The 20,969-nt window shown below is 51.4% G+C and overlaps 2 protein-coding genes across 2 annotated transcripts; one reads left to right on the top strand and one right to left on the bottom strand.

Moving 5' to 3' along the window:
- Positions 1-246: 246 nt before the first annotated feature.
- Positions 247-14,379, bottom strand: RETREG2 (reticulophagy regulator family member 2). The gene is made up of 9 exons (XM_038143187.1): positions 14,021-14,379; positions 11,668-11,774; positions 6,906-6,936; positions 6,043-6,178; positions 4,624-4,708; positions 3,712-3,849; positions 3,299-3,393; positions 2,270-2,405; positions 247-1,552 (listed from the first exon to the last, which is right to left on the bottom strand). Exons 1-9 carry the CDS (start codon positions 14,230-14,232, stop codon positions 828-830), a joined length of 1,665 nt encoding a protein of 554 aa, XP_037999115.1. The 5' UTR covers positions 14,233-14,379; the 3' UTR covers positions 247-827.
- Positions 14,380-14,419: 40 nt separating this feature from the next.
- On the top strand, positions 14,420-20,886 carry CNPPD1 (cyclin Pas1/PHO80 domain containing 1). The gene is made up of 8 exons (XM_038143193.1): positions 14,420-14,660; positions 14,844-14,946; positions 17,342-17,423; positions 17,989-18,109; positions 18,192-18,320; positions 18,498-18,559; positions 18,822-18,939; positions 19,452-20,886. The coding sequence occupies exons 1-8, from the start codon at positions 14,592-14,594 to the stop codon at positions 20,082-20,084; spliced, it is 1,317 nt and encodes a 438-aa protein (XP_037999121.1). The 5' UTR covers positions 14,420-14,591; the 3' UTR covers positions 20,085-20,886.
- Positions 20,887-20,969: the final 83 nt, after the last annotated feature.

Here is a 20,969-nt window from a genome sequence, read left to right as displayed (position 1 = left end):
CCAGGTGCCATGCTACGATGCCCAGCAGAGCACAGATGGGGTGCTAGAAGGGTCAGCGGTGCGGAAGGCAAGAGATGCCACAGCAGCAAAAAACTGGAGTACTGAACAGGGCCAGGAGTGAATTTCATTAATTGAAAAAAAAAATCAACTCCACAGCCACCCAGTAACAGAACTCAAATGAGACAGGGAAAAAAAGCAGGTATTGCCCAACGCCCTGTTCCAGCAGTGACACAAAAGACAGTAACAGTCTGCAGAAGAGGTCTCTTTGCACAACACCCGTCTGCCCTTGCCCCCTTACTGGTACCCTCGGCTCCAAAGACCCCTTTCCCTTTGCTTGCCCCTGAGAGCCACATTTGACTGTGCACCCCAACCCTCCCCCCAGACAAAACCAATGAAAATTAAAATTATTTACACTTTAAGCCATTTAAAAACCCAATAAAATAAGATTGCATATGTCCTATTGGGGATGTGGGTATTAGCAGCAGCTACAGCTAGCTTGGTACTCAGCGTGCAAAACAAAAGACAAACAGAAGACAGACCGAAATACTGCACCATTACTAGGAAGCGTTTGCTGGGGTTGGTGTTTCAATTGTGGCATAAGGCTTCTAGGAGCCGGCTCCTCCCCAGCTGCAGGGCCTCCTGCTCAGCCAGTGAAGGCCAGGCTCTAGAAGGATGGAAAGGATTCATTATTCCAGACACAGCACATTAACACTGATGCGTTTCCATCCCAGTCAACACAAACATCTAAAAACCCACTGCACGTTCACTGTGTGAGTTTTTCCTTCTTTCCAGTGATGATGGAGGAAAAGGGGGAGCACAGGTAAGACCTAAGACATAGATGTTGCTGTCATCACTGCCTCCTCCTCATCTCCTTGCTTTGGCAGCTCAGCAAGCATGGGAGAGGAGGGAGATGGAGCAGCCTCTTGTGCCTCCTGCTCCTCTCCGAACCCCAGCTCTACATCCATTTGCTCCAGCTCCCCCTGATCCAGTAGCTCAAAGTCATCTGCTTCCTCCTCATCCTCCGGTGAAGCTTCTGTCTCTGTCTCCACCACTTCGCTCTCTGACAGGTGTGCTTGGAAGCTCAGTTTCTCTTCAGGCTCCGTGGGGAGGAACTCGGCGAGGGGGGGTCCCTCACTGGCCTCTGAGGACCGCAGCAGGGCAGAGAGGGTATTCTGCACCGCTGTGGTGATGGCAGTGGTGACGATCTCCTCGCTCAGCGTGTTAATGCAGATGCCCAGGCCTGGGGCAGGGACAGTCTTTGGCTCTGCATTGCCTCCTGCCACTTGCCCGCTCCCATTGAAGTGTGTATTTACAAAATGGAGAGGAGACGCGAGGCGAAGGATGGAGAGGTCAGAGTCCGTGGCCTCTTTGTCTGCTGAGTCCAGCTCACAGGCAGCGTGGGCAAGCTCAGGACCCAGAGGCACACCAAACGCGTCTTCATCACTCTGTGGTCCCAGGTCTCTGGAATGATATTCTTCCACGGATGGAAACTCTGCCAGGTCCTTGGAAAATGACTCCTCTGGCTCACTGTGCAGGCTCTGCTGATCCAGGTCTGAAAGGCACCACCAGCATTAAGGTTCATGTTCCCTCACCTTGAGCTCCCACCCACCTTCCCCAGATGACACACCACAGCTGACTTTAAGGTACCTTCCCCATCCTTGGTGGACAGCAGGAAGAGGTCTGCAGTTATTCCCTTCTGCCAGTGGCATGATTCATGTGTAATGTTTCTTTTGTGATCCTGTTCTATGTGCTCTGTGCTCAGAGAGGACTTCCTGCTCCAGCTCACGCTCTCTGCATTTAGAGCCTCCCATTAAAACTCCCAAGGTCAGGGAAATTGTGCTTACATCACCTGCCTGCCTGCTCCTTCCCAGACACCCAAGTGGCCACTGAGTGGTTACCTCCATGTTCTTCACCACTAACCAGTCCTTCTCTGAGCTAGTAAGTCTGACCTGTTTCACCCAGCATCATATACGGGTGTGTGACTATTCTATTCAGTTATTTCTGTGGCACTTTGGGGGTGGCCTTGCTCCCTTGCTGGAGTCACAAGACTGCATTGCTTTCTGGGGCAATAATTAGGGGCTGATATCCACTCAGGACCAGCTTATGATCAGCCATGAAGTCAGGGCATGCTGCACTGCTTTTCCTTCCTCCTTTCAATGCTCTTCCCATGCAAATAGCTGGGTTCTCTCCCTATCCTCCCATTTGTATGACCATTGTTCTGGGCCAAAACACTGAGGATAAGGGGGCAGCAAGGTGTCCCATTACGTACCTTCAGAAACGTCCGTCAGCTGTGGGGTGGTAGCCCTTGAAACAGAAAAGCCCCCACTCTCCAGGATAGAAGCCTCCTCATCAGACAGCTCAGAATCTGTGATTGACAGTGCCAGGGCAGTTTTCTTCACATCCACCTGCATGGGATGAAGGCAGAGAGACAAATTCCTGTGTGTCTAAGTACCCATGCTGCCTATGGGCACCTCCAGACCTTCCAGGCAGAAGTCCTTGCTGGAGGGACAGTATGCTGGCAAAGTGCTCCCTGCACTGGAGGGAAGGGTAGTCTCAGCTCACTGGCTTTCCTGCAATAAATCACTGCCCAAAGGTTTGCCTGCTCTCAGTGAAGAACACAAAACAGGCAGCACAAGATGGGATGAGACTGTAGGAGTCTCAAAAGGCTTTGATCCTTCTTCTTCTCCTTGGGATCACCAAGGAGAACACCCCTTCCCTTCTGCGTTCCCACAGAGCGCAACAAAGCCTTCTCAAAGTAGCAGAGGTTCATGTATCCACATTCCTTTGGAAACAAACTTCCCACCTGACAGCCCAGCTACATGCCCTGAGCTGCTGCTTGGTTTGTTTTGTGGTGCAAATATGGAAAGGTCACACACAATCTGTCTGAAAGCAGAGAACTGTGTGAGAGACACTAGAGCTGCTCAACTCCCTTTTCTGGTTTTGAGGAGCCCCTGCACATTACAGCAGGGAAGTTCATCTCTTCAGGAGACACTCACGTTCTCTGAGCATGAAGCATAACCATCAAAGTAATTCTGAGGTCAGCACGAGGCTGGGGCATGGCTGGCCCTGCCCTACTATGGCATCATCAACTCTGTGGCACCAAATTCTCAACACCCAGATTGGAGATGATGGCCTTCATCAAACACATGACCTTTTCCCCTTAGAATTCTACAAAAAAGTGATGTATTGCTCTGCTGTGTGTCATCATTGTCTCTGTACTCAGATCACCCCTTGGCTCTCAAGCTGCTATAGACCAGAGAGGAGGGACTGGCTCCTGCTAAGCTCTTTGAACTCTTACCACTGGGGAGAAGCCTGATAGCTCTGCTTCGCTCTCACTCTCCGTCTCTGCTGTTGGCTCATCACCTGCTGCAGGCTCGCTCTTCCCTTGTCGTTCTGTGAGAAAGAGAAGAAAGGCTTTGCATGACACTGAAGGAATTTTCTGCCTTTATACACCACTATCCCCTACTTCCTCTGTGGAAGTGCACAGGGTTCCTGGAGACAAGCATAATCTGCTGCTCTCATGTGCTGTTCTCAGGATTGCCTGAGAGCACACAGTTGCTCTCCACATAACCCTGAAGTTTTCACCTCTCTTCCCCTGCTCCCCTGCAGCTTGTCACCACACAGTGTTGGCAGACATGGTCTCCTATTGTCCTTCTGCTACGGCTCCACCCTCTACAGCACCAAAAAAAGCTAGAGAAAGTGGTTCCTTACTCTTCTTCTCATGCTTGTGGTGCAGCGTCTCTGCCTTCATACTGTAGTCCAGTTTCATCAGGACAGGCTCCAAACGTGTGTACATCCTCTGGATCAGCTCATGGTAGACCACCAGAGGCCACAGCAGAATGCTGAGCACTATGGACACGGAATGCAGCAGTGTGAGAGACAGATCAAGCACAACCTGACTCTTCCTGTAGTGCCACCAAGAAAGTCTTCAAAGGAAACCCCATTAAATGGCATGTTCTTTCCCATCTGACTGCCTAAAAATCCTCATCCATGGCTCTTCTTACTCATTGCAAAGCTGCTTGATTAACCAGGTTCTACTGCCAGATCTTAGATAGAATATAGATTTATGTTAAGATGAAGCATAAGCCCTTCTCTTCAGCCACTGCACCCCAGACCCAACATGCAAGAGAAGCCCTAAAATGAGCTTAAATGAGAATTAAAACGAAGTATTACCAAAATTTTTGTATGGGTAGCTGCATCGAGCTCATGTGTAGATGCACTCGCAGCAGAGCACCAGAACAGAGTTACTAGGGACTCACGATGCAGTGAAAAAGGTCTATTTACCCAGCATGCAGCTTTGTTAACAGCACTCTCGATATGGAGTTGCCCACCTTAGGAACTGAGACTGTAACTTCCTGCTTCCCTGGAGCCTCGGCCAACACAGCCTCAGCAGTGGGGAACAGAGGGCACCAATGTTTTAGTCACGGCTCCCTCTCCTGCCTTTGCAGTCGTACTGCATGCACGTGCTTACAGAGACTTCCTGGAACACATTCCCTGTAAATTGATTCATCATCTAGCACAGATCCCCTTGAGAAAACTACAAATCTGCTTTTACCAGCCTATCAACAGCAGAGTTAGGTCATGTCTCAGCTTAAGTCAGACAAGAGTGCTGCTTATACTCACAAATGATGTAGGAGATCATTATGCCTGGAACATAGTGTCCAACCACAGCCAGAATCAGGCAGCCTGAACAGACACTCATGCAGAACTGAAAGAAGAGAGAAGAACAAACAGAAGTGACAAGAGGCAGAGACACATCTATGGAACCCATGCCAGAAACCCATTTAGTGCAACATGAGGGATGGCCCTAACCAAGTCAGTCAGCCAGCTCTGCACCAAGTACATTCAGGAGCTGACAGTCAGAACTCGGACAGCTCGGCTGGGTTAAGCTGTAAGCATTAGAGGTTCAAGTGCTGGATGACCAAAGTAACCCAACACCCCAATAAACAAATCAAAACTTTATCAGATGGTTCTTTATGAACTAAATTACATTCCTTGAGGATATGATGGGATATTGCAAATTGCCACTTGTACATCTCTCTGTAAAGCTCAGCACCTCAGGAGAAAACTGTACTGTCTTGACAGAGACAGGAACCTGTTACGCAGTCACCAGATGCTGTGCCACTGCTGTGACATAAACCAGCTGGCAGAAGCATCAGCAGAGCCCATGTTCCCATCAGACCACGACCCTTCTCCTCTGGAAAAAGCGAAGTATAATGGTGCAGCCCTTGGCTTTTCTTACACTCTCCTGGGGGCAGGCAGGGGGAAATGAGAATAGACAATCTGCAAACCAGGGCATGGGTTCAGATATGGACTACATCCTGCAATTAAGAGTTCAATTCATAATGGAGAGGGTCTGCAAAAGCTAAGGTTCCTCTATGGGCTTTGCTCCCAATCAGTTCATTCTTTATGGGCATCTTCGGACCTGGTCTTCTACTCCCTGTGGCTGGGACAGAAAAGGAGCAATAAGCAGGGTTAGAAACCCACTCCTTTCGGCACACTGAATGCCAGGAAGCCTGACACAATCCTAGTGGTTGGTCTGCCCTACTTTTTGTGATGCTAAGGCAGTTCCTGCCTATAAATCCTTTCCAAACAACATACATCACAGCCATTAGAACATGTTTAATGACAAGCTTCCATGCACTCAGAAACAGCACTGCGTTTGGACTATGCTAGCAGCAATCCTGGCTAGTGAAATAGGACCAGCTTAAGAATGGAATTCATAAAAGGGCCAGAGACTGTAGGCTTCCCTTTTTTTCTCCTCAGTCCCAATCTAAGAGCTTCCTTTGCACACTAAGAAATTAAATCAAGTACAGCAAGCCATTCACAGGAGTGGTTAAGTTCAGCTCCAGTTTACAAACACTGGAAGTCAATTACTCATTATTTAAACTTCCCATGGCATAGAATCTGCAAGGAACGAACAGCAAATATTGGACACGGATAGCAATTGTAAAAATATTGAATTTACATTCTTCCATTTCTTAAGGCACGAGTAATGGAAATAAAAGCCCCTGCACAGAAGAGTAGGTATCTCCAGCTTACCTTGGCAGGATTTTGCCTCTTGTACTGTAGCAGTTCCTGCAGGTAGAGCCTGAAGGTGACCCAGCTCTCTGCCAGACAGTGGCACAGCTCAGGGACACTGAGCAGGTGAGGTTGTGCCCCTGAAGTCACCCCCTCACTAGAGACAGACAAGAGCAAGAAGACAATCTTTGAACACGGTCTGTTTTCCTGGGGGAGAGGAACAGCTGCACCAGGAAGCAGAGTTGCCTACCGAGGCTTGACAACACTGACTGCATTTTCAACTGAACTAGGAAGATGCTTGATTTGGAGACAGTTTTTCCCTTCAATCAGGAAGAAAGTCAAGAGACACCTGAGCAAAGCAGCAGCAGATACCATGCCACAGAATCCCCATGCCACAAGCCCAAGATGCAAAGCACTTTGCTCAAAGCCACGCAGACAGAAGCACTGGAGGTGCAACTGGCTATATGGCCTCTTCTGACACCAAGTCCAAGGTAGGCAGAACGCAGTGCTCAGACCCACAACCACGGCCAAGGATGCAAGCCACGCCACCAGAGAGAGCACGTTCAGCCCGTGGAAGTCAGTCTCAGTGATCTCCTTCTCTCTGGAGGACTCTAAAAATAGCTCAGGACAGATCCAGGGAAGAAACCTAAGAACTACTATGAAAAGTACTTGAGCTTTATTGCTACAGAAAGAACACTAGCTTTCCCCAGAGTCCCAAACTGTGGCTCCTGAGCTGATAAGCAGCTACCAGTGCGGAAGTCACTAGCAATGTTTCACAGCAGGAGCCGTGCAGTTTATTGACAACAGGAAAATAGGTGAGATCACCATACTAAATTAAGGCTCCCCCACTCTCCCCACACCAAGGAACACATCTGTGAGCTTACCTCTCTCCTCCTGGCTCCTCTGATGGCTGTGCTGTAGAGAGAACAGAGCAGATTAGTCAGCCAAGTAAAAAATACAACCCGACATTTTTACCAGTTGAACAGAGCAGAGCTGCAGATGTATCATCCTTAGCTCTGGATGCACCCTGGGGACCTTCTTTGTGCTCTCATGCAAGCCGGAATCGCTGGCTTGGAGCCTGAGCTGCGAAGGCTTTAACGAAGCGTGCCTGGAGACTTGGGAGCAGCAGAGCCACTGGTCTCTGGGCACCCCAGCACACCTTGCAGCCCAACACACACACAGCAGGGCATTCATATCTGGGGTGTATCGTGGTGCATGCATGGGGCTGTCTGCTCTGGGGATCATGCAGCTTTTCCTGGTGTCCCACATGTCTGGCCAGTGCCATTCCCACAGTGGGTGCCAGCACTTGTCATTCAAAGGGGGCTGCCAGCACAGTTTTGGAGCTGGGCAAAGCTTCAGCTTCCATTTTGGAGCTAAACATGGCACCAGGAGGTCTGAGCTGCATTTCCCACTGACCAGCCCAGTCCTTGGCAGAATGCTATGTACAAATACCAGAGATGTCCCTGTTGTCTCCATCCTCTCCCATGGAATTAAGTAACAAATAGCAGTCTTGTGCATAATTTTCTAATTTTAGGGCTCTTTTATGTCTCCTGACAGCCTTTTGTGCCAGGCACAGATATAACTATACTCCTAAGATCCATCACTCTGGATAAGGACAAGGGAAAGGCTCTCCCATTCCCCTTTGCACTGAACACAGTGATGATCAAGCAGGGACTTAGTTAAAGCAGTACTGAAAAAAGGAGTGGTGTTTCAATAGCAGAGGTCATGTATGATTGTGCTCTGCCTACGACTGAAAACAATTTCTACAACTGAAATTCATCAGCCTGGTTGCTCACAGATTTGGATATCTGTGATATCAAGCTGACTGGTATCTCAGGATGTACAGGGCTCAACCAAAGCTCTTCTATCAACATAGTCTTTGTAAGTCTCCTGTGTTTAACAATGCCCTGTTCATGCTGTGATAGCTCATTGAGTTCTACCCTCCTGTACCAGTCCGCCTACTGTCCTAGAGCTGGTAGGGACTGATATATCTCTGATGCTGTCTGACCAGCAGCAAACTTGGGGCATGAGGTTATAACCCTAACCCTGTTCCCTACACTGCATGTCACCATGTCAAAAGAACTAAAATAAAGGAAGACAGTTTAACCTCAGAGACTAGGCTGATAGTTAGAAACGGGCTAAAGAAATGCAACGTGTGCAAAAAGGGTTTGAATCCTCCCTGGAATCAGCAGCCAGGCACAAAGCCCATGAGTGGCAGCGACTCCCTCAGGGAAATGCACCAAAGATGTGAACAACCAGCACTACAATCACACAGTGAGACTTCAGACTCCACCCAGCTCAAGCCACAGAAGACACCAACTGCTTGTAGCAGCCCTGCCACTGTTCTCCCAAGACTCAGGGTGCTGGGCCAAGTCTGCCAGACTCCTCCTCCCGCTGCAGGCACTGCACCAGCCGGCTCACGCAGTGGAGCAGCAGGCCAGCCATCCAGGGAGGAGGCGATTCTTTGAGAGCGTGACCCAGATTTCCAGTAATCAGGCCTGACAAGAGGAGTCAACTGCTCTCAGACCGGGCTGCCCGTTTGCTCCTCTGCCCACGAGCGCTTGGCATGGCGGCTGGGGCAGCTCACAGAGGGAGACTGAGCTGCAGTGTGAATATTATGGAGGCAGCTCCACCCCCACAGGGCAGCTGCTTCCCTCCTGCCACCGCCATTGCTGTGTTCTGTTGTTGTGCTCAGGAATCTAAAGCTGCTTAACTGCAGCACACAGAAATCCAGCTCTATCTCTAAGCCTCATCCATCACCTGCACTAAATCACCAAATACATTACATCTGGCACTGGCCAGTCTGTGAGGGCTGGCTACACCAGTTGTACAGTGTATCAAATGAGGAGCTGGGATGCTCGCCACCTCTGCTGCACAGATGTGCCAGCAACACAGTAAGTGGGATGGCACAGGAACCACACTCCTCTCAACTGGCTGCAGTCATCCAAGCCATCCAAAATACGCCAGCAGAGGGAGTGAAACAATTCTCCTCAGTTGATCCTGAAGGTTTCAGAGACATTTTGGGGAGCAGAACATTTCAGCAGGCTGCAGGGTCTTCACGTGATCTCAGCTATCTGGCAAAACCCAAGCTGTCTTTAAGATCAACAGTATGTTGCTTCCTGTAGTAGAGCAGTCTGCTTGCAGGCCATCTCAAAGCACTGGACCAGTTGTAAGAACAGTCCAATCCCAAAAAAACTAGAGCACTTCCAACAGGAAATGTTCCCTTTGTTAAGGCTTAACTCCAACCGGTGCTGAAATACTGTCAAGCACGAGTATAACTAAGTTGGCAAGCAGGACACCCAGAGCTGGCCTCAGATTATCAATAACTGGCTGAAATCTTTCTGTCAGCGTTTCACACTGGACTGTGGATTAATACAAATCATTTGACATACACCAGACTCTTCTGAGAGATCAGACAGCCACGCAGGAGTTTAGGTTACATGTTGGTACCGACAAATTATTGCTGATGGATTCCTTGGCTCTTACAGGTTTTCAATGCTTCTCCAAGAGACATTCTTCATCTGTGTGTAAACTCCGCTAGAAAGCAGGGGCCCTTTTTAAGGAGTACTAACATCCAATTGCAACACAACTTTTGCTAGAGCTCTTCCACACTGCACTCTCCTGCACTGACCAAAACACAGCTGCCAAACAGTGATGCTACCAAAACGTCCCTACTTGATACCCATTTCAGGTGAAACTGGAGATGTTTCCTAAGTCCTTAAATAGTATCTAAGTAGAACTCCATGTAGATATTGAGGAAATACCCTGCATGGGAGCTGAAAAAATGCAGTCCCTTCTGAAAGGGCCTAAAAAAAGTTGCACATCTTGATGCTGTTAGCGTGACACTGATCACAGTGTGTGAGTAACTGCAAAATACGTACTGAGGTTTTAGCATTCCTTCAGAAGTCATCTTATAAGCAGTCATCTGAGACATACACAACTGTCACAAGCTGAGGTTTGTATGTACATGCTGACTCTTGAAGGTATGGTACTGACCCATCTGCCAGAACTCCAGAAAAGACTAACAGGAAGCACTAAGGAGGTAAGCAGCTCTGCTTCAGCAGGAAGTGGGAGCCAAACAAGAACCTCTAAGTGTTCAGGAGTCCCAATTCAATGGGAGGCCCCTCAGGAATGCAGAGAACCACTCCTTCCTTGTGGAAGCAAAGGAAACACGGTCCAGTGGATCATGTCAAAATCAGGGCTGTGACCTAAACAGGCAGATCAGAAAGGTGTCCCTGTTCTCTGCAGCAGAAAAGCAGGAAGGCATGAAATATGTGAAGAACACTGAGGAGAGATGCATTGGGATGTGCACCAAATTCTGGCAGAGCTGATAGCATAGGATGAGCCTAATCTCTGGTGTTGCTGTTTTGTTTGCTTTTCTTTTTTATTCTTCATGGCTCTGCATCATATACATTGATTTCAGTATGAATTTCCTATTTCTTCTATGACAACACAACTTTTACAGGCCAAGTACTTGCTGGAATGATTCCACCCCCACCTGCCTCAATGACACCATTCTGTACTGGACACCAGGCTTTTGCATTTCTGGACATGTTTCAAGCGAGGTGGTTTGGGTTGGCTTTAAACTATTCCCTTAAAAAAACAATGTGAATAAGCAGGAAATTAAATTGGCCAGTCCAGTTTAACTGCCTGGTTACCTGAACCACACAAAGCAAACAGTTTCAAGACTACAGCTGTAACATACTAATCTTATCAGGATTTCTGTGAAAGCACCCTTTAAGTCAGTACCCTTTCAGGTCAAATAAAGGGCACCTTACAAACACACATATAGAGGGGCTTTCATTCAGAAACTCTCCCTAGAGTAGAGAGGCAGGGATGGAGGGCCCTGAGCTGCCTTTGAACAGTAGCAGTAGATGCAGTAGGCAGGTCTGGGTTCTGTCATTTAATAAACTCCAAAGAAGGAGGGACTCAAAGCAGACAGCAGCCAATCCATGTCTACCACCTTTATGAGGCCATTCCTCTTGCTGCTTTTGTGTCTAACGTTGGCACAGACCCTCCAATAAAAGGGAAAGACAAGACAGGTGATCAGACTCACTGATTAGCTGGGGATCAGATGCTGTTCAATACAGGTACAATACACTAACTGTTGCTGCTGTCAGACTTCATCATCCACTCTGCTACCTGCCACAAGAAGTGGCTCTTATTTGCTCTGCTTCTTTCAGGGAGTAAGCCCACATTGAACTTAACTAAAACCAATACACTTCCCTCCCCTCCTTTCCTTCCCTCAGCTCAGCTGGCCATAAGTGCTCAGACTTGAAATGATCTTTTTACCACATTTTCAGGAGAGAAAGGACACAGTAGAAACACATCATCCCTGTCATTAGCTTTCCTGGCAAGCTAGCTGGGCCCCTCAGTCACTCTCAAAATTAGCCACTCCCAGAATTTCTCAGCACTGAGAGCAATTCTCCATGCCCAGAGTATTAGGATACATGCCCAGATTATTAGGATACATCCTAATCCTCTGACACAAAAAGATAAGGGACAGTACCAATACCTGGACCTGCAGTTAAAGTAGGAATGGAGCTTACATGACTGCTGAGAGAGCCCAGGAAGGGCCAAAGCCATAGCCCAGCAGCTGGTAACACTAGAACCATGTCACTATCTACAGTGCTAATCATCACATACCTGAGAAATCAAACAGGAACCTGGGTTTCCACTTCTCCAACAAGAGGATGCCAAGAAGGGACATGCTGAGGAGAAAGAGGGGTCTCAGGGAGGTGGAGGAAAACAACCTAGAAATGAAACAGAAATTGTTAGACAGGCAAAAGGCAGTAAATTACTGCTCTTGGTGAATAAATGGATACAGCTCAAAGCAGAAATGCCCAACTGCTAAGGGCCACTGTAGCAAGCATTGTACTCTGCAGATACCCACCCACACCACAGCACATTCTCAAATGGTGCCTTTGCCCACCACCAGACAGCTGAGTCCCTGCCATCTTCCAGTGCTCTCCTTCCCTGCTTCTGAGCTCCTCTCTAGGTCACAAAACAAAGCTAACGCTCACTTTTACAAGTCCCTCCAAAGCCTCAAGGTGGAGGCTCTTGATAACATAAAGACGAACTGCTGTAGCAGAAAACTGTTTGCCACTCAGCCTGTTTGCTGAAAACCTACATCCCATTTGTCATGGCAAAGTCTAGCATAACATGCAGATAATGCATCTTGCCATTCTAGATGCCCATTCTCTCATCACAAACCTCTCTGTTTGACCAGAGCCTAGCTAGCACTTAAATGGTTTAGCTGCTCACTTGACTTTATCATAAAACTTTTCATGTCCCACATCCACACACTGGTTCAAGCCACTTGCCAGCTCACACAATACTACTCACACACAGCTGTGCAATGCCACTCAAAGAGTTATCTGTCCACTCCACAGAGATTTGACAGCAAAGGTGCCAGGGTGCCACCTGTGCCAGCAGTGGCTGGCTGCATTCATCCTTTTCCCTAGTTCAGAGGAGCTGCTTTTAAGTCACTCCAGAAAAAAAAAAAAATACCAGGGAAATGCATTCACCTTCACCTCTTTAATGAATATTCCTTTCCAGAAAGGAGGAGCAGTTTTGCTTTTTTACCCTGCTCCTCTTCAGTGAGTGTTTGCCGGCAACAAATACATCGAACAATGACTGTAGTCAGGGAGAATCTCACAGAGCAGAGCAGGGAGGGGTTCCTGCCAAGTCACAGGTGGAGAACTGGAAGTGAAATGTGCCTCACTGGGCACACACAGAACAAAAGCTGCACTTTCCATGGGCTTACAGGACCTTTAATGACCTAAACAATGACATTTGTACTCCTCCTCATTGAACAGCAACTCTGTAGCTTAACACATCATCTCTGGAAGAATTTCCTATTCCACCTCATTTATGTATTGCAGTTAAAAGATGCTGGCTGAATCCTCTGTGAGACCCTGCAGTTAAAAGATGCTGGCTGAATCCTCTGTGAGACCCTACATTATTCTTCTTCCTCTATTTAAATCTCTCTCTGCTGTCCCATACTTTGGGCACTCTTTGTTCTTCTCTACCTTTTCACACTGGGCTGTCATTGTCTACTATCCCTGCCAGCTCCCCTACCACCTGCACCTCTCCCCCTCCTTCTCACCTCGCAGCTCTGCTCTGAGACTTTTCAGCTGGTAGAGTAGTCCAAGAGTTTACGCCTGGCTACCATGTACACTTCTGATAATCGTACGGATGAGGGAACAGAAGATAAGCTGCCTCATCAGAGAGACTTCGAAGGCTGTTTCGTCACTTATTTTTCCCTCCTCTAACTCCAGAATCTGCCCTTTCCTATTTCATCGGCGACCAACATTAAACTCTATCCCTGGCCACTTCTGACCTTTTCTGCTGGTAAGCCACTGGCTGAGAGCATTTTCATCAGTAAAACTGACTCACTGTTTATACAAACAAACAGGATGTTTTTCATTCCCATCCACAGCTGGGCTCTGCCACTCACACTCCCACCTCCCCATGCCGCTGCCCGGCCGAAGAGAGGCAGAGAAGGGAAAACGGGAAAGGGGGGAATGCTCTCGCGCCAAAGCCGGGTGAAAAATCAGCACCTCCCGGGAAAGATTACCGAGCAGAAGGGTTTAAATAAAACGCCCCAGGGCAGCTGCCGATGCAGGAGGCCGAGGAGCTCTCTGATCGCAATTACCGAGTGAAACGAACTGATAAAAACACGGATGCAAAAATTAAGCACAAACGTGCCTGGGCGAGGCTCCAGTCGGGCCCATCTGCATTTTATTATCGTGGGACAAGACAAATCCTCCTGGCACTTTCTCCCTTCAGGGAGGGGCCTGTTTATGCCTGTCAGAGGAAAACAGCGCGGCTACTCCCGGCTGTGCATATCCCACGGCGGTGCGGGCTGCGGGAGCGCACACCGCCGGAACCCAGCGACATCGCCGCGGGCCCCGAAGCCGTCGCACGCTGCGGGCACGGGCACGAACCGGACGGGCGGCACCGACGGCTCCCGGTCCCCCTTCCCGCCCCAGCTCACCAGAGGGCCCCGCCGAGCGCGGCCGCGGTGACCAGGCTGTGCAGCGGCCTCTCCCACACCAGCAGCCGCTGCGCCGTCGCCAGCGCCGCCTCCCAGCCCCGCAGCCGCTGCCGCAGCGCCGCCGCCAGACGCGCCGCCGCTGCCGCCGCCGCCTCCTCCTCCTCCTCCTCGGCCGCCGCCGCCGCCGCCTCCTCGGCGCGGCCGCTCGCCATGGCTGCGGGGGGGGAAGAGGGCGGAGGCGCCGCTGTCACCGGCCCGGGCGGGCGGCACCGCCTGAGGGACCGGCGGCCGCTGCCGCCGCGCGCGTGCGCCCGGGGACGGACGAGCCGGGGGGGAACCGGGTGACACCGGCCGCGCGTGCGCCCGGCGGCGGGAGGGGCGGGGAGCGGCCGCTCCCCCGCGCCGGAACAGGAAGGGCGGGCGGCGGCGGTCAGCCTGGGAGCGGCTTTGAGGGCTCCGCTCCCGACGCTGCACCGGGCCTCGGCCTCGGAGCGGACCGGCACCGCGCCCTCAGAGCCGGCCCCGTATCGCCGGAGGGCATCTGTCAGCCCCCGCCCTGCGAGCCGGCAAGATGGAGCTGGACGAGCTGCTGCTGGACGAGGAGGGCGCCTTCTCCCTCAGCGGGTTCCAGGAGTTCACGGTGAGCGTCCGCGGCCCAGCCTGCTCTTAGCAGGCCCTCGGGGTGATCTCCCTATCCCCTGCTCCCGGGGGGCCCCGTGTGGCAGCACGGCCCGGCCCGGTGTAGCCCTGAACTGGGCTGGGGTGGAAAGCACGGTGTGAGGAGTGCTCTGGGCCTTCCTCACGTTCCTCTGTGTGCCTTCAGTTCCTGCCCAGGCACCAGCAGCTGAGCGAGAGAGTGCGGAAGCGGCTCTATTATGGCTGGGACAAAGACTGCAGCCTGGATAATCTCTCCAGCCCTGTGGCAGGTGGGTTGCTGATTGTCCCCAGATGGTAATGCTGAGTCAAAGGGGTTGGAAGTAGCCCAAGGGGCCGAGACCGATAGGTCACCTGCTTCCTCCCCAGCGCCAAATCCCACCTCTGCCTAGCCTTTCCCTGTCAGTACAACACAGCAGGGCAGGATGCCAGAGCCTCATGGTTTCTGTTCTCTGTTTTGTTTCCCCGTCTGGCTGTTGCTGCATTTTCAGCATCGTTATACTGGTGTATGAAGTCCTTTACATTACCTGTGAATTCCTTGTCAGAGCAGGTTGTGCACTTGTTCCTGCTGAGAGCTTAGATAATTGCTTGTGCTCTGCAAAACACTCAGGGCTTTGCTCAGCTTCTAGTTGTGAGCACCAAGGTGACAAGTTCTTGCTGTGTTTGTCTGAATCATGGGGTTTTTTGGCTGTTAATTCAGCAGTGTTTTGGGGAGCAGAAGGACAAGGCTGGGTTAAGGCTGACTCGTGTAGGTGATGGTAGAGAGGAGTGGAAAGGGGCATGCAGTGGTTTGCTAGAGGGCCTTTGCTGTGTGAAGTTCTCAGCATTTCCATGAGCTGCTTCCTAGGGAAACGGTCTGAGGTTGCTAGGAGGCTGTGTGTGATGTGCCTTGGTGAGGAAGAGGATGCTGAGTGCGTGGTGCCAGGGCAGACGCAGGCAGAGCAGCCAGCTGCCTGGCACTGCTGAGAGTCACGAGTTCCAACACAAGCGGTGTGGGGGAGGCTCGAGGCTGACATTACACCAGGGTGTGAGGTGGGACTGTTCCATGGATGAAAGTTCAAAGGGTACAGTCATGCAGGAAAACTGTTGGGGGCTATTAACTCTAATGATTGCCTTGCGCTCAGGAAATGCTGTGGTTCCAGCAGCTGGGGGCAAAAGTGGCACATGCAGAATATGTCCATGGGCTGATCTGCTTTTACAGCCTTCCTTCACCAGCTGCTTTCAAAAAATGGGGCCCAGGACTATGACATCTGTCTTGGTACACCTGTGTCATTGCTCCACCTGTGTCATGGCAAGTTTATGGCACTGTTCTCAAACAAGTTAGAGGCTTGTTGGGAGAGTGGAATAGCAGGAAAAGGTCTTTGGTGTTGGAGGTTGGTTGCAGAAGGCAGTACGGGGCTGGCTGAGGGGAGAAGTTGAAATGTGAACTTGTTCCTCTGGAGACAGAGGAACAGTAACCACACTCAGCGTGCTGTGCTGTGAGGTGGGAAACTGACCAGCTACTGTCCATTCCCTCTAGGACAGGACGCTGTTGTGAGTTGGATTTGTGGGCCGAAGAATTTGGTTTCATATCAGAATGAGCCTGTAGGGATCACCTGAGATGTCGGTGCTGCCTCTGTGGTGGCACAGTGGTGGCCTGGAGGGGCAGAGAGGGCAGCAGGAGTGGGAGAGGCTGGGCACAGCCAGTGTGTGGCTGAAGCTGTGTCTGCCTGGCTGCACATCACGGTAGTGATGTGGCCTGAATGGTGTGGGGAAGTTCCTCAGAGCAGTGTTTTCTGAGCTTGGTGGCTGCTTTTTGGGCAAATCACTCATGTTAGTGCAGCTGTTCTCTTAGTTGCTGGAGAGACATAGAAAGGAGGGGTGCAGTGATGCTTCCCCTGGTAGCTGGAAATGCAAGGCTGCTGAGATGAGCTCTGCTCTCAATTCTGTCAGCCAAGGGCTCAGAAACAAAATGAAGTTTCCTGTCTAAAGCACTTCTTGCCTAGCATCACACAGTAGTGCTGCTTGGGATGCTCCAGCTGGTCCTGTTGTGTAGGGAAGTGAGATGGGAGCTGCTGGAGCCACCTGCCAGTAAATGTCAGTGTCTGTGCTTGAGTGCTGAGGCATGTCCCTGAGTGCAGGGAAAGCAGGCTGGGCTGCAGTTACGCCGTATGAGTGCTTTGATACCTGTTGGTGCCTTCGGGCTGCTGCTCACATGGGTATCTGGTATTCCATCATCTCAGGGTGGTGTAGGGTAAGCTGGATCCATGCTGATGAGATCTGGAGGGGGAGGATGCTGGTGGTTGGAAGGGAGCAAAGGACCATGAAGATGTGGTGTGACATCAGGCCCAAGAAGCAAGGAGGCCTCCAGAAGGGCTGTCTGAAGTCCTGCGGGGTGAGGGCAGGATGTTCCTCTGCAGTGACTGCTGGTGGTTCCCTGTGACACAGACCTGCTGATCTGGCGCTGCTGCAGGGCCTTGGTCACTCACATCCTCTTCCTGCTGTGATTTGCCTGCCCTGCATGTTTGTTCCTCACTTGTCCCTGACCTCTGATAAGGCCTCATAGTTTAAATTAAACTTGAAGGGCTGAGCAAACACCAAGACCTGATGGGCTTGTAGGGAGAAGGGGAAAGGTGGGCATGGGCTGGACCACACAGGACTAACTCTTTTGGTGCTTTTGTGTCCTAGATATTGCTGTGGAGCTGCTGCAGAAAGTGGCTCCCAGTCCCATCCGCAGACTCCAAAAGAAATATGTGTCTCACGTATCTCGGTAAGAAGCAAAACCTGTCCCTTCATGTCCTGTGTCAGAACTTGGAGCTCTGGTCTTACCTGTGACTCACTTATGTCTCCTGGGCCAGCCACTGGCTTTGTACCTTGGCCTGATTAGTGTCAAAGAGAAGCTGGAGGCATGGGCAGCAGGCACAGTGACTTCCTGATGCAGCTGGCTTTGAGTTTATCCTGCTCTCTGGGGTGCATATGGGCTCCTGTTACTGGGAGTCTGTACTGGCTGGATCTGCAGCTCGCTGGGTAACCAGATTTGAACCTGGAGGCCCCTCTTGGCAGCTGAGCCCTCGCAGCATGCCTTGCTGCAGGCAGGGCTGCTCAGTTTGGAGCTGACTGTGCCTGGGAACAGAAACCAGGGCTTTCTGCTCTTCACCCTGCATCCCTGGCACTTTCTGTTGCTGCAGCTCAGGACAACTGGCACAGAGCTGGCAAGGCTGTGATTTATTTAGCAATTTGCTAAACCTTCCTACTGTCTGCATGGGGAGGGAGCAGCCAAGTTGTGTCCTGGTGCCTGGGATGTTTGTAGCATTGGTTCTTGTCCTGTCCTACAGGGAAGCTTGCATCTCGCCCTGCTCCATGATGTTGGCACTGGTTTACATTGAGAGACTCCGGCACCGGAACCCTGAATACCTCCAACAGATCTCATCTTCAGACCTCTTCCTGATCTCCATGGTGAGCAGTGGGCAGGGGTAACTGGGCTGGCGGGAAGTGAGTGCACTGGAGGCTGAGATTCTGTCCTTTGTGCTACTTTCAGATGGTTGCAAGTAAGTATCTGTATGATGAGGGTGAGGAAGAGGAGGTGTTCAATGACGAGTGGGGAGCAGCAGGGAAGGTGGACGTCCAGACCATGAACACACTGGAGATGAACTTCCTGAGTGCCATTGTAAGTGAAACTGTAACTGCTGCCAACTGTTTCACAGAGCAGGGGAAAAGACACATCGAGGGGAGTCTGGATTTCTGTTTTTGTCCCACATGCTCCCATGAGGGGATAGAGAAAGATGTGTCTGGGTGCTGAGTGACCTTCCCTGACTGCACTGACCTTTAACTGCTGTCCCGGCAGGACTGGAGTCTCTACACAGATCCTCGGGAGCTGTTTGAAGTGCTGAGCTGGCTGGAAGGACGGTAGGTGTCTAGGGTGGGGGTGATCCCTTTTCTATGCTGCAGCCTGGCTCTGCCCCTGCTTGGAGATGGCTCTGCTGCAGTGAAATAAGAGGTTGGGGACACCTCTGAGCCTTAGCTAGGCTCTGCAGCTCCCTTCTACAGAGCTTAAGCAGGATCTTCTCCAAGCCTGCCTGGGCTGAAGCTGCTTTTATGGGGAAGGTCCATATCATGTCCACCATTCCCTTTTTTTTTTCCTTTTTTTTTTTTTTTATTTTCCTTGCAGTGTGGCTGAAAAACAGGGCATGTGGCGTGGCTGGTTCACATACACAGATCTGTGTGTCCTCATGGAGCAGTCCATGTGGCAGCATGTGCTGGGCCAGTTCTACCAGCAAGTGGTGAAGGTAAGGGCATAGGAGAGCAGCTAATTGCTAGAACACGGGACCTAGCAGGCTGTGGATCTGGAGCAGGACCCTGTTTTCCACTGAGAGCAGTACCTCGGTTTATTCTCTGTTGAAAAGGGAAGCTGTCAGAAGATGCTGGTTTGCAGCTGCACTGGCTGAGGCACTGCAGCCTAGTGCTGGGTAGTGTGGCCTGTGCTGGACCACAGCCCCAACAAGTCATGGTGCAAGGTCATGGTGGTGGCATGGAGGCAACTGGGCACCTGCTAAGGTTTTGAACAGGAACTGTTGGCTTTTATCTGGGGCATTTTGGTTTGTGATATTTAGCCCAGCTTTGGGCAGGCTGTGTGCTGCCCGCTGTTAGCAGTGTGGCTGCCTGCTCTCGGCATCCGGCCCTGGAGCTGGTGATGCTTTTTTCTATCACGGCTGCTGGGTTGATTGTGGCCATGCTGCATCATGGCTGGTGGGAGTGCTGCTGCTGGGGGTGTCTGGGCTAACTTTTGGCTTCTCCCTAGCTGGCCTGCCTCCTGGGTGTGGTGTACCTGACGGGCTTTGCAGCCATCTTCGCCTCCATCACCGTGGTGCACCGGTCTGTGTGCGTCAGGAGCGTCAGCACTGCAGCCCCCCGGCCTGTGCTGTTCCCCGAGGAGGGGAGGTGCCAGCTGGATGCCCAGCCAGCCTCAGCCCCTGGCCAACCCCAGCCCGAGCTGCCCAATGTCTCCTCAGCCAGCTGCACCCGTTGCCTGGGGGAGAATGAGACGACCAAGGAGCCACATCGTGGAGGTGTCACAGCGACTGCACTCTACCTGTGGAGCAGCGTGATGACGGCTCTGTCCTACCCAAAGGCCCCTGATCTAGCCCAGCACAGGCGCCTCGCACAAGGTCCTTTCCGGAAAGTGCCCACTGCCTGTGAGAGATCCAACCGTACCACCCCCACCGCAGCCCCCAGCCAGCCTGGCCCTTTTGGACTCGCCGTGCTCCCGGCTCCTCCGGTGCTCCACTGCCATGCTTGCTCAGCCACTGCAGGCCCCACATGGGATGCAGCCCCCAACCGTGAGGACTGGCTGGACCCCCTGGGGCTGAAGCAGTGCGTCTTGCATACTGCAATGGATCTCAGTAGAATCAAGAGCTTCATTTTTCCCAGCTAGGAGTATAGGACGGCAGCCCCATTCCTCTTCCCTTCTAGTGTGACAACTCACTTCCTTGCACTTCTGGGACCCCTGATCCCTGGAACTGCATGGGGCTGAAGGCCCCTGCGTTACTTTCAAACCAGCACTTGTGTCCCCCCACCTAGGGCAGGGATGTTCTTCACTTGGGGCTGCTGGGACAGGTTGGCATAGAGCTGGCTTGCTGGGGTGGGAACTTAATAGGTGGAGGGTTAATATGGGTTGCCTTTGGGCTGGAGTGCTTGTGCAAAGGGGGTATTGTACCTCTTCCTGTAGTGAGTGGTGTTGGACAGAGGTGGCATATGGGATGTTGGAGGCTGGGACTGTGTGTGCAGGGTGGAGGGGCTAAGGCAGTGACCCCAGTGAGAAGATGGGGTGCCTGGGGTAGGGGAGAGGAGGTTGAAGGAGGTAGGAGTGAGCTGGCTGGTCATAGCAGTATTTATATTTGGGGGCTGTTAGGCCACTTCTTGGAACTTGGAAGAGTGACACCAAGCAGGTACCCCGATGGGCTTGGTGGGGATGAGGTGTGGTTAGGGCTGAACTTCCTTATCCTGCTTGTTTTGAGTGTTTTGAATCTGGGGTGCTCTGTGACCCCATCCCATATCCCAGCTGTCTCTGTCTGTAAGAAAATAGTGCTTGACTGCTCCTCAGAGTGGGAAGAAGGCACCTTGTCTTGCTGACCAGGCCAGGTCATCATGCCCCTTCTTTTTACTGTGGATTTTACACCTGTTTTTCACTCTTTTGTAGATGCAAATCTCTTCCAATAAAAGTAGTTCTTGCTGTGTGCCTGCCTTGTCCTGCTGAGCTGCTCCATACTGGCAGCATGCCTGCCCCAGAGTGGAGCCAAGTCCATGCAGCTGTGCCTGC

This window comes from Motacilla alba, chromosome 7 (assembly GCF_015832195.1).
Source record: "Motacilla alba alba isolate MOTALB_02 chromosome 7, Motacilla_alba_V1.0_pri, whole genome shotgun sequence".
Taxonomy (NCBI): domain Eukaryota; kingdom Metazoa; phylum Chordata; class Aves; order Passeriformes; family Motacillidae; genus Motacilla; species Motacilla alba.
This window is presented reverse-complemented; position numbering and strand designations above follow the sequence as displayed.

What these genes read in the sequence shown, in the direction of transcription:
- RETREG2 (XM_038143187.1), bottom strand. Translation starts at nt 14,232, where the DNA reads ATGGCGAGCGGCCGCGCCGAGGAGGCGGCGGCGGCGGCGGCCGAGGAG. An exon ending in GCGCTCGGCGGGGCCCTCTG is followed by an intron (nt 11,775 to 14,020) that starts GTGAGCTGGGGC and finishes TTTCATTTCTAG; the next exon opens with GTTGTTTTCCTCCACCTCCC. An exon ending in GCTGACGGACGTTTCTGAAG is followed by an intron (nt 1,553 to 2,269) that starts GTACGTAATGGG and finishes GGTGCCTTTCAG; the next exon opens with ACCTGGATCAGCAGAGCCTG.
- CNPPD1 (XM_038143193.1), top strand. Translation starts at nt 14,592, where the DNA reads ATGGAGCTGGACGAGCTGCTGCTGGACGAGGAGGGCGCCTTCTCCCTC. An exon ending in TGAACTTCCTGAGTGCCATT is followed by an intron (nt 18,321 to 18,497) that starts GTAAGTGAAACT and finishes CTGTCCCGGCAG; the next exon opens with GACTGGAGTCTCTACACAGA. An exon ending in CTGAGCTGGCTGGAAGGACG is followed by an intron (nt 18,560 to 18,821) that starts GTAGGTGTCTAG and finishes TTTTCCTTGCAG; the next exon opens with TGTGGCTGAAAAACAGGGCA.